The following is a 13,060-nucleotide window of genomic DNA, read 5'->3' on the forward strand; positions in this document are numbered from 1 at the left end:
AGCAAGGGAAAGAAGCTCTGTAGTTTAGAACCGTGTGCCTCTAGAAAGCCAGGCCCAACCCGACAGGCCTTATTACAAGGGTTACATATCCCTGTGGCTCGTTTCTCCATCCTGTATAAAAGCAGGTGATGGAAACAACATGAATGTCTCTGGATAAATTTTCACCTTAGTATAAAATGTCTGGATGCTGGGTCACAGTGGTTTTAACTCTTTCCATGCCCAAAAATACCAATTTGTAATGTGCACAAATGTTGTTAAACATACACTCAGCATAACTATCCCTCTTCCCAGTCCTGGTCCTGAGTCTCCCAAGAGAGGTTAAACTCAAATTCACATACAAACCTGCCTGCAGATGTTTAGAGAGGCTTTATTCATAATCCACCCCAAACTTGCAGTATCTCAAGTGTCCTGCCACCAGCAACTTAATGGGTTAATGGAAAACTGGAATACCACTACAAGAAAAAGGAGTTGTTTTATACCCACTACAACATGGATGAGCCTCTAGCATGTTTTGCTGAGCAAAAGTAGCCAGAATGAAAACACTGTGTGTCCTGACCAGATGGTGATGCAGCGGATAGAGCACCAGCCTGGAACACAGAAGACCCAGGCTCAAAACCACGAGGTTGCTGGCTTGAGCGTGAAATCATAGACATGACCCCACTGTGGCTGGCTTAAGCCCAAAGGTCACTGGCTTGAAGCCCAAGGTCGCTGGCTTGAGCAAGGGGTCTCTGGCTTGGCTGGAGCCCCCCTTCCCCAGTCATATATGAGATAAGAAAGCAATCAATAAACAACTAATGTGCTGCAGTGAAGAACTGATGCTTCTCATTTCTCTCCCTTCCTGTCTGTCCCTCTCTTTCGCTAAAAAAAAAAAAGGGAAAAAAGGTCGCTGGCTTGAAAATGCTAATGAGTCTATTGATCTAATTTTCTGGAAAGGCATACTGTATTGACAGAGAAGAGGTCTGTGACTGCCATAAGGTAAGGGGACAGTAGGTGGCAAAGGGCAGCAGAAGGGACACTGAGGAATGATGTGACTGTTCTGCAGCCTGCAGGCTGACTGATATGTCAAAACCCCTAGAAATGTACCATTAAAAAAGTGAATTATATTGCATGTCACTAAACATAAAGAAATAATTAGTCCCTGGCCAGTGGCTCAGTGGATAAGAATGTGAGCCCAGGTATGGCTGTCCCAGGTTCAATTCCTGGTCAGGGCACACAGGACAAGCGATCATCTGCTTCTCTCCCCCTCCCTCTCAACCTTCTCTCCCGCTTCTCCACCCGCAGCCAGTGGTTCAGTTGGTTCAAGTGTTAGTTAGCCCTGCGCTAAGAATAGATCGGCTGGTCTGGTTAGTCCCAGTGCGTCAGACTCAGGCGCTAAACTAAAAATAGCTCGGTTGATTCCAGAATCTACTACAGATGGGGTTGCCCGAGTGGATCCCCGTTGGGGCACATGTGGAAGTCTGTCTCACTATCTCCCCCCTCCTCTCACTTAAAAGTAAATAAATAAATAAACAAATTTTAAACAGTGCACTGGGCAGCCACATGGATTGTGGACTGGTCAGAGTTTTGAAGGTTCTCCCACTGTTACCTGTGGCCTTAGACGTTTCCCGGCCCTGCCCATTACTCAAACCGCCCGCAGGACACTCAGCGGGGCTGCCCAACCGGAAAAGCCAGGGCCAGGCTCGACTTCGCTTCTGGGTGCGGGATGAGCTAAACTCCAAAGCCGAGGCGCGCAGCAAGCTGGAAACCACGAAACCCTCCTACGACACCAGCTCCCGGCGGTCCCAGCGTCCGGACCCCGCCCCGGGCGCGACATTTCCAAAAACTGACACACTCCTAGGGTACGCGAGGGGCGGGGCGCGCGGGCTTCCCCCGCCGGGTCCCCTGGAGGCCCCGCCTCCGCCCCTCCCACCCTACCCCGCAGGTCTAGCGCGCGAAAGGGCGCCCCAAAGACGCCCGCCCACGGCGCCTGCTGCGCTTTCGCTCCCAACGACACATTGCCCCGCCGAGCGTGGACGCAGGGACACCGACACATACCACGTCGCACTCGAGGACGAGAGACCGAGGCGCCCACCCCGCGCCCTGCATTTCTAGAACCACCCAGGGGACACCTTTGTAAATTTCCGCTCGGCCTGACATTTTCCAGGGATCACTTGAAATTAGGGGACAGAATACCTCATTTTCAAGGGTCCGGCCAGCCCACCCACTCCAGATTACTGGACAGAATGGCTCATTTCCAAGGGTCCAGCCAGCCCACCCACTTAAGATTGCTGGATAGAATGCCTCATTCTGGCAGGGCTGGTCCTGCCACTCAAGATCGGAGGCAAACTGCCTAAAAAGAAAAGAAAAGAAATAAAGAAAAAAAAAGAAACTAAGAGAAGGAAAAAAGAAAAAAATGCCCTCATAAGTAAAAATAAAACTGAGCCCATTGACAGCTCAAAAAATACACTACCAAAAAAAAAAGAAAGCCTGAATGTCAGAACAAGAAACACGGGAAGGCAAGTTCACCCGCCGCCCAGGCCCGGAGGACCGGGGTCCCAGCCCCTCACAGGCAACGGCAGCCCTGGCTCGGGCGCCCGTTGAAGGCGCGGGATCCCCCCTGCCCACTCTCCGCGCAAGGGCTGGAAACTGCCACGGAGACCCCCAGCAGGCAGGGAGATGGATCCCCAGAAGTGTTTTTGGAATCGAGTCTTTCCGTTGCTCGGTGGGCACCCAGCGCGCTCCGCGGAGGGCGGGGGTCCGGGGAAGAGGAGCAGAGGGAGGGAGGAGAGGGCAGTACTCACGTAGACCGGCAGCGGCCACGGGTAGACGGCGGGCTCGGCCCCCACGGGCGACTTGAGCCTCAGCTCCAGCTTCTCCCCCATGTCGGCGCGCGCGGCCGTCGCACCATACTAGTCGGACAGTTGGGGGAGGGGCGGGGCGCCGCCGGCGGGGGCGGGGCGGGAGAGTGAAGGAGGGCGGGCGGGAGGCTGAGAGGAGGGGGCCCACCCTGGGCCTTGGCCGCCGCCGCCGCCGCGGCCGCCGCGCTCCCGTCCGGCCCCCGGCTCCCTCTTTGTGGTCACAGGACCGGGACCTCCAGCGCCGCCGCCATCTTGGGCCGGCGTGAGGCGAGCACAATGAGCCGGGGACTGGGCTGAACCACTTGCCACGCGCGTGCGGGGAGGGTTCGGCGCGAGACGACGGCACGCTCCCGCTGCCCCGCCCGCCGCGCCGTGCGCGCCTCCCCTGCTATCTTGCCCCATGGACTGTACCGCAGGAACGCACGCACGCGCGTCCTCGGCTGCCCTCCGCGCCTCAGCCGGCTGTAGCGGGGACCCGGGGAGACCCTGCGAGATCTAGGGTGGCGGGTTCGAGCCCCGCCCTTGAAAAAAGAGGACTTCACCCCCATGATAAAGCCATAATTTTTTATTACATATGACGGCCGGAACCCAGGCCTTCTCTCCAAGTCGAAGTACAGAACTTGCTCAACAGAAATACTGCTTATTGAACGTCTGCTAGGCCCAGACCCTTGGGCAATCATTGCCGGCAAGGAGGAAGTCACCTACCCAAACAGCTGCCGGTTTAATAGACAATGGTCTTAAGGGAAAGTAAGGAAAGTGTCATAAATTCAATGAGGTGGTTAATCTTAGTGTTCTCTGGGCTAGCACAAACTTTATCCCAGATATAGCCCCTAGGTATTTTTCAGATGAAATTAACACTGAAACCAACCGACTTTGTGTAAAGGAAATTGTGACAGCCACAATGTGGGTGGACCTCATCCCAAGGGTTGAAGGTTTTAAGAGAAGAAAATGAAGTTTCCTGGAAAGAGGGAACTCCACCTCCAACGACCTGAGATTCCAGCCACAACATCTGCCCTTCCCTATGTTTCCAGCTGTGGCCCTGTGCTGGAGATTTCTGACATGATGGCAGCACCATTGGATGAGCCAACGCATTGACGTAAAATTTTGTATATGTATGTATGTAATAGTGTATGTACATGTGTATGCATAGCGAATATATGCATATGTATTTATGTGTGTGCATATATACAGTGTATATGTAAGCATATGTGTATATATTATATTGTACATGTTAATATACTATATATATATTTATAGGTGTAGCTATACAGTATGTTGGTATTTGTGTGTATATTATACATGTAAACATATACACCCTTATGTACACTGTGTATGTACTTTATAAGTATATACTGTGTATTATACATATATACTACACATAAACACTTTCATAAACATGTAGTATATATGTAGTATACATGCATGTGTGTATATATTGTACATGTGTTATATGTGTGCATATATACTGTATATTGCATACCCACATTTATCTCTAGGTGTATGTGTATTTATATATGTACATATGTATGTAACACATTCCATGGGTTCTGTTTGACATCCCCACTAACACAACCACCTGACTATAACAATTAATCACGGTTGTATATTTATATGTCTGTGTATATACATTGTATATACATATGTGTGTGAATATGTTATATATATAGTATATATGTATGTTGATTGTTTGCAGCTAGAGAGCCAACTGCTGTCCTTTCAGTATCTCACTTAAGTGTCACAACTGCCCAGGAGGGCAGGTACCGTCCCTGCTCTTCCCAGGGGAGGTACCTGAGGCTAGAGATGTGCAGCTAAGTACCCAAGTTCACACAGGCGTGAGGTTGGGAGGCAGTGGTTGTAGAGCATTGTGGAATTTTGACAGCAGCACATACACTCCTGTGAGGATTCTCACAAGAAATGCTGAGGGAAAGGGACCAGATCTGAAGGAGGATTTGCAGTTGCTTCCATTTGTGCAAAGCCCCAACCAAGGCCCAGTGGCTGAGGAGTTAGAAGTCAGGATAGTGGTTACTGTGGAATAGGGATGTTCACAGTTGAGAGTGATTTAGCATTCTGAGTCAGGGACAGCCGGAGAAGTCCTAAAGAGGGGTCTTTGGTCTGTCCCTTCTCACTACTTGCTTCCGGCCTGAGAAACCTAGAATTCAGAGCCATCCCTCCTCCTCCCAGAGAGGAGATCCAGTCACTTGGGCTCCCTGGCCCCCAGGCTCCCAGCACTAGGAGATATTTTAAGTTTTCACCCCATGAGCCACAGCAACAGCTGGAGTCAGTGGCTCAGGAAACTCCCTCTCTCTCCTCCTTCACCTTTCCTCCTCCCTCCTTCTCTCTTCTCTTCTCTCTCTCTCTCCTTCCTTCCCCCCTCTCCCTCTCTTCCTCTCTCCTTCTCCCTCTTACTCCCTCTCCCCTTCCTCCCTTCTTCCCCCATCCTTGCTCTCTCTGTCCTCATTCATATCTCTTTCTCCTCTTTCCTCCTACCCTTCCTCCCCCTCAATCTCTTCCATCCCCTCCCCACTTTCTGCAGAGAAACCCCAGGGTCCTCTCAGACCTTCACTGTGGCAGCCAATCAGAGTGGCTCACAGCAGCTGCTCCTATCTGACTCCTGGCCATGTCTACCCCCAACCCTCATTTTAAGGATGTTAAAGCAAGCCCTGGTCTAGTGTAACCTTTGGCCCAGGACCATCACATGTACACTTGCCATGCATAGAACATTCTTCCTTAGATGCCTCCTTCTGATGTCACTCTTGCTCATTTTTTTCCAGAACCTTCCTACACTTCTCCACCCAACAAGATCAGGTCCCAAGATATGCTCTGTGCTGCCAAATTCCAGCCCTGGCCCACCCTTCCCTGGCTGGATTCTTAGGACTTAACCTCTGACTAACAGCCACTGCTAATAGTCCCCACATCAGAATGTTTGTGAGGGTTGAGTGAGTTAATATAGAAATGCTACAATAGCCTGACCTGTGGTGGCGCAGTGGACAAAGCGTCGACCTGGAAATGCTGAGGTCGCCGGTTCAAAACCCTGGGTTTGCCTGCTCAAGGCACATATGGGAGTTGATGCTTCCAGCTCCTCCCCCCTTCTCTCTCTCTATCTCTCTCTCCTCTCTCTCCCTCTCTGTCTCTCTCTCCTCTCTAAAAATGAATAAATAAATTTAAAAAAAAGTAAAAAGTAAAAAATAAAAATAAAAAAAAAGAAATGCTACAATAGTGCCTGGTCAGTAGAAGTTATTTGCTGTCACTCTTGCTGTTGCAACTGTTATTGCAATTAGGTAGGATGACCAACCATCCCAGTTTGCCCAAAACTATCCCAGTCTTAGGACTGGAAATCCAGGGAATTCCTTGGTCTCAGGCAAACCAGATGGTCACTCACTCCATTTAGAATTAACCCTCTTCTTGCTCTTCCATCCTCTACACAGCCAGAAAGGAAATCTCTCTTTTCTTTTTTTCTTCTTTCCTTCTTTCCTTCATTTTCTTCCTTCCTTCCTTCCTTCCTTCCTTCCTTCCTTCCTTCCTTCCTTCCTTCCTTTCCTCCTTCTTTCCTTCCTTCCTTCAACACTTTATTCATTCATCCATTCATGCTTTTGTTCATCTCTCAATCACCTAGTATTAAGCACCTACTACCTACTACTCATCAGGTGCTGGGGACATAACAGCCAAGAGGGCAGTTGAGGATCCCCGTCCTCACAGAGCTCCTTTTCTAGAGAGAGCAGTGAGTAATGAACTGACAAGATGTAATTTATTGCCCTGGCCAGTTGGCTCAGTGGTAGAGCGTCGGCCTGGCATGCAGGAGTCCCGGGTTCAATTCCCGGCCAGGGCACACAGGAGAAGCGCCCATCTGCTTCTCCACCCCTCCCCCTCTCCTTCCTCTCTGTCTCTCTCTTTCTTCCCCTCCCGCAGCCAAGGCTCCATTGGAGCAAAGTTTGCCCTGGTGCTGGGGATGGCTCTATGACCTCTGCCTCAGGTGCTAGAATGGCTCTGGTTGCAACAGAGCGAGGCCCTAGATGGGCAGAACATCGCCCCCTGGTGGGCATGCTGGGTCTGTCTGACAGCCTCCCTGTTTCTAACTTCAGAAAAATACAAAAATAAAAATAAATAAAAATAAATAATAAAATACAATATAAAAAATTGGTCCCTTAGTTTCCACAAATATACATACTAATGTGACATGCTACAGATAAGGGGAATAGGTACAGAGACTGTAGGTATAGGAACACTGTCCATTCTTTACTACTTTATAGTAAAGTGTGTCTAACAAAGATAATAGTGTATTTCCTTAATTTGAAGCTGCCTGAACTTCTTTTCATCGTTATATTTTTAATTTTTTTTTTTTTTTACAGAGCCAGAGAGAGAGTCAGAGAGAGGGATAGACAGGGACAGACAGACAGGAACGGAGAGATTAGAAGCATCAATCATTAGTTTTTCATTGCGCATTGCAACACCTTAGCTGTTCATTGATTGCTTTCTCATATGTGCCTTGACTGCGGGGCCTTCAGCAAACCAAGTAACCCCTTGCTCAAGCCAGCGATCTTGGGTCCAAGCTGGTGAGCTTTGCTCAAACCAGATGAGCTTGTGCTCAAGCTGGAGACCTCGGGGTCTCGAACCTGAGTCCTCGGCATCCCAGTCTGACGCTCTATCCACTGCGCCACCACCTGGTCTGGCCATCTTTACATTTTTGACATCTGGATGTACGCATCTTACAAGTGATAACAAAGGACTGTTCCTAGACCTTGGGCAGGTGTGGGTTGTGAGCAGTGGGTTTGATCTGGAGCTGAAAAACAAGGAAGTGTGACACCTCAGGAAGTATTTAGGGTCACAGGAGAGGATGAGCCAGGTCACTTAGGGACTGACTATCCGGCTAGTGCTCTGACCTTTTCTGTTGGACATGACTGTTTTAAGAGTCCAACAGCCAGCATCTGTGTCTTGTACCTGAGGACACGTCCAGGACTATGCAGGCCAGAAGTGCCTGGGAATTTACCCAACCCACCCCCCAAAATTGATAGGAGTCAGTGTAGAAGTACCCCAGTTCCCTGACCTCTTGGGTGACATAATTCCAAGGTGTGTGCACCCAGTCTCTCTGATGGTGAAGCTCCAATTGCCCTGTGGCAGCTGGCCTGACAACCACCCTTTTCTGCTGCCTTCTCTTCCTTTGTGTAACTGCCTGCCACACTGTGCTGTTGTCTACACCTCTCAAGTCAACAACTGCGCTCAAGCCTCACTCTCAGTATCTCTGGGGAGTTCAACCTGCGATGAGACCATAACAGTGATGAGGGAACACTTGGGAAAGAGATACATGGGGAGACAGAGACCACCACAGCTGGGATCCAGTCCTACCTGGGCCACCGGCCAAGGCCTGTATTTTATTTTTTTACAGAGACCAAGAGAAGAGTCAGAGAGAGGGATAGATAGGAGCAGACAGACAGGAACAGAGAGAGATGAAAAGCATCAATCATCAGTTTTTCGTTGTGACATCTTAGTTCATTGATTGCTTTCTCATATGTGCCTTGACCGCAGGCCTTCAGCAGACCGAGTAACCCCTTGCTCGAGCCAGCGATCTTGGGTCCAACCAAGCTGGTGAGCTTTTTGCTCAAGCCAGATGAGCCTGCGCTCAAGCTGGCGACCTCGGGGTCTCGAACCTGGGTCCTCCGCATCCCGGTCCAACGCTCTATCCACTGTGCCACCGCCTGGTAAGGCAATATCTTGAAAGTTTTGAGGACTACTGCTCAGCTATTTTGTCCCTCCATTTTTTTTTCTGGCATTTTTCTTACAGTTAGACTGGAGTTAGGGGGTTTGGGGAGAAAGATCCAAACAAATAAAAGGCTCTTCTCATCAGATCACATCAAGGGTACATGCCATCAACAGGACTTATGACTGATGATATTAACCATGATTACCTGGCCACTATTATCTTTTAGAGCATGGTGGGAAAAAAAAAAAAAAAAAAGAGCATGGTGGACATTCCCTGCCCCCAAAGAGCCAAAATTAAAGACACTGACAATATCAAGTGTTGGTCAGGATGGAAAGCCACTGGAACTCCTGTGCATTGCTGATAGGAATGCAAATTGGAGCAGCCACATTGGACAACTGTTCAACAGTTCCCCTGGTGGGGGTATACCCAAGAGAAATAAGTCTATGTCACTACTGAAAAGTGTGCACTAAAATGTTTGCAATGATTTTATTCACAAAAGCCAGCAACTAGAAGCGATAAAGTCCTTGCAGAGCAGAATGGGTAAATAAATTCTGTCTTCATACAAAAGGACACCACACAGCATTGAAAAGGAGGGAACTACTGACACACATTGAGTCAGATGAATCTCAGCTACAGTGGTTAGGTGAAGGCAGTCAGACAATGAAACGACTGACTTGGTTTATAACCCCATTTATTTATTTATTTTTTTTTTATTTATTTATTCATTTTTAGAGAGGAGAGAGAGAGACAGAGAAAGAGAGAGGAGAGAGAGAGAGACAGAGAGAGAGAGAAGGGGGGAGGAGCCGGAAGCATCAACTCCCATATGTGCCTTGACCAGGCAAGCCCAGGGTTTCAAACCGGCGACCTCAGCATTTCCAGGTCGACGCTTTATCCACTGTGCCACCACAGGTCAGGCCTATAACCCCATTTATACAAAGTTCAAGAACAGGAAAAACCAGTGAATGGTGTTAAAGTCAGACAGAGGTTGTCTCTGGGGAGTATTGACTGGGAATGGGTATATGGGACTTCTGGAGGGCTGAATATGTTCTACATTGTGGTCTGGGTGGTGACTACTTAGAGAGAGAGAATTTATTAAGCTAGTCATTTAAGATCAATGCATATCTGTCCTTTTTGTATATATTTCACCCCTCAGATTAAAAACAAACAAACATAAAACCAGGTCTGGGTTGATGGGAGTATAAAATGCTGTGACTACTGTGAAAACAGTTTGGCAGTTCCTGGCAAAGTTAAACACAATGAAACTATATGATCCACTGATTCCACTCCTAGATATATACCCAAAAGAATTGAAAAAGGCACTCAGATACTTGTACACCAATATTTATAGATGCATCTTTCTTTTACAATACTCAAAAGGCAGGGACACCCCAAATTTCCATCAACAGATGAGTAGATAAAATGTAGTCTATCCACACACTAGAATATTCAGCCATAAAAAGGAAGGAAATTCTGACCCATGCTACAATGTGAATGAACTTTGAGGATATTAAGCTCAGTGACAAAAGGACAAATAGTGTGTGGTTCTACTCATAGGAGGTCCCTACAGGAGTCAAGTCCATGGAGATGGACAATGGATAGCTGGTGCCAGGGCCTGGGGAAGGGGAGTTAGTGTTTAATGGGGACAGAGTGTGGGAAGAAGAAAAAGTTCTGGAGGTGGATGTGAAGCCGGTTACATACATTGTGAATGTCCCCACTGCTACTGAGCTGTGCGCTGAAAAATGGTTAAGATGGTAAATGTTATGTGCATTTTGTTGCTATTTAAAAAAAAAGACTTGGGCCCTGGCCGGTTTGCTCAGTGGTAGAGCGTCGGCCTGGCGTGCAGAAGTCCCGGGTTCGATTCCCGGCCAGGGCACACAGGAGAAGCGCCCATTTGCTTCTCCACCCCTCCCCCTCTCCTTCCTCTCTGTCTCTCTCTTCCCCTGCGGCAGCCGAGGCTCCATTGGAGCAAAGATGGCCCGGGCGCTGGGGGTGGCTCCTTGGCCTCTGCCCCAGGCGCTAGAGTGGCTCTGGTCACGACAGAGTGATGCCCCGGAGGGGCAGAGCATCGCCCCCTGATGGGCAGAGCATCACCCCTGGTGGGCGTGCCGGGTGGATCCCTGTCGGGCGCATGCGGGAGTCTGTCTGACTGTCTCTCCCCGTTTCCAGCTTCAGAAAAATACAAAAAAAAAAAAAAAAAGACTTGGGGGGCTGGAATGAAAGCACAATACAATATGCAGATGATGTATTATAGAATTGTACACCTGAAACCTATATAATTTAATTAAAAAACAAAACAATGATAGCACATCTGAATCACACTGACCTGACCAGCTTTGCAGACAAGGGTAGATTTGTGTCATAGAAATCTAGAATCCTGTGAGAGTCCCCTTGCTGCATTCCTGCTGCCTCATTTGCTTTGTCCTGGGGTCGATGAGATCATTCTTGGCAGGACTGGAGGCACGGATTCCTCTGTGTCAGAAGGGAAGACGTATTATATAGATTTATGAATCTTTATGCAAAATTTAAGGTCATCCAGAAGACATAACTTTGGAAAGATGTCCACATGGAGAAAGATGTATGTGACATGATGACATGTTAGGTGAAAAAGCAAGGTGCAGAACAAGCTGATATTTGTATTTAAGTATATGTGTACACATATTTAAAATATGTTTGCATGTAAGAAGGCTCTTCCTGACTCATAGGAAATACATTACAGTGGTCAGCACTGGAAGGGAGGAAGAAATCACTGCTCCTGACTATTTGAGTCTCCCTGCAAGAGGACTGTGCATATCCATACCCTTTGCCATTTGAGCTTGCAAGGGCTTCCCAGTAGAGCTGTCAGAGCATAGATCCCTGACTAGGATTAAAACAACCATCATTAAATTCACTCCTTGTCTGTAGGTCAGCAATTTGGACTGGGCCCAGCTGGGCTTTTCTGCTGGTCTTGCCACTCACATATGTGAGGTCATTTAGTGGATTGGTTACAGGCCAACTGATCTAGAGGGTGCATCCCTGCTGTCTGTCCTCTCATCCCGCAATAGGTGAACCAGGCTTCCAGACCTTGAGGCCCTTTTAGGAGGTGTTAAGAGCCCACTCCTGAGGAGGGTTGATTTAAGACAGTCTAATCCAGCCCACCCCTGGTTTTTATAAATAAAATTTTATTGGAACACAACCACACATTTGTTTACACATTATCTGTGGCTGCTTTCCTACTACAACTGCACAGTTGACCGTGTGACGGAGACCATGTGGGCTGCAAAGCCAAAAATATTTACTCTGCGGTCCTTTGCAGAGAGTGTGTTAGTGATGCAGTGCAGCAGAACACTTACCTCTTGGAATTGACTGCCTAGCCATGCCTGGCAAGCTTGCAGGGGGTTGGCAAAGCCTCACTCTATCCCCAAACATAGCACAAACCTTACCAACATCTTCCTGCTGGACTTGGCCCTGGGGGCTGTGGTTTGCAGAGTCCCCTAGAAACAGTGAATTATTTATCTGCTCTCTTGCACGCCACACACTCCTAGATGCCAGCTCCCCATCACAGCATTTTCCACTGGAAATTTAGCTTGTGACTACTTCTACTATGCTGATGGCCTTTATGATATCTGAGAACCCCCAGAACCACAGGCAGAATTTTTTTTCATGGCAATGACAGGCATCCAGAGGATGAAATCTCATTGCCAGCTCCTCTGGGAATTCTCAGTGATTTCACAAAATTTCCCTTGGAAGGGAAATGGCAGAGCTGACAGCTCTCCACAGACCGCATTAAAGTCTCAGAAAGTGCACAGAACAGAAGAATTGCTGCCAGTCCTTCTGCTCTAAGATCCAGCTCACTGATCCCTCCAGAGTCCAGACTTTCCTGCATTGGGGAACTTGGGCAATTAAACCACTTCCAATTATTAAGCTCTGATTGCATGCGCATGCCTGGGCTGGGCCACACACTTTGCACATAATCTTACCTGATTCTACCAGGACCCTATGAAGGACATTCTTTTTGTATCCATTTTCCTATTGCTGCTGTAACAAAGAACTGCAAATTTATGGCTTAAAATAACAAATTTATTATAACATATTATTTTCTCTTTGTTTTTTTACTGAAAGACAAAGACAGGAAGAGAGAGAGATAAGAAGCATCAACTCATAGTTGTGGCACTTTAGTTCTTCATTGATTGCTTCTTATACATGCCTTGACCAGGGGGGGGGCTCCAACCGAGCCAGTGCCCCCTTATTCAAGCCAGCAACTTTAGGCTCAAACCAGGGACTATGGGGTCATGTTTATGATCCCACACTTAAGCCACTGACCCGCACTCAAGTTGGTGAGCCTGCACTCAAGCCAGATGAGCCCATGCTCAAGCCAGTGATGTTGGGATTTCAAACCTGGTACCTCAGCATCCTAGGTTGATGCTCTATCCACTGTGCCATACCACTCAGGCAATTATTGCACATATTATTCTTCTGGAGTACCCTGACTGCTGCATTCCTTTTTGGAGGGCCTAGCATAGGGTTCATCCCCTTGACTTTTCCAGCCTCT

General features: G+C 48.2%; 1 protein-coding gene across 4 annotated transcripts in view; it reads right to left on the minus strand.

The window, feature by feature from the left end:
- The window catches only part of DOT1L (DOT1 like histone lysine methyltransferase), a 74,308-nt gene extending 71,226 nt beyond the window's left edge, over positions 1–3,082 (minus strand). For 3 of the 4 annotated variants that reach the window (XM_066276860.1, XM_066276887.1, XM_066276854.1), the window contains exon 1: positions 2,781–3,082. In XM_066276860.1, the coding sequence (XP_066132957.1) occupies positions 2,781–2,861 (81 nt within the window). In that variant the 5' untranslated portion in view covers positions 2,862–3,082. Of the gene's footprint in view, positions 1–1,585; positions 1,728–2,780 lie in introns of those variants that run through there. The other variant, XM_066276868.1, reaches the window with a different exon arrangement.
- Positions 3,083–13,060: the final 9,978 nt, after the last annotated feature.

This window comes from Saccopteryx bilineata, chromosome 1, assembly GCF_036850765.1.
Source record: "Saccopteryx bilineata isolate mSacBil1 chromosome 1, mSacBil1_pri_phased_curated, whole genome shotgun sequence".
NCBI lineage: Eukaryota > Metazoa > Chordata > Mammalia > Chiroptera > Emballonuridae > Saccopteryx > Saccopteryx bilineata.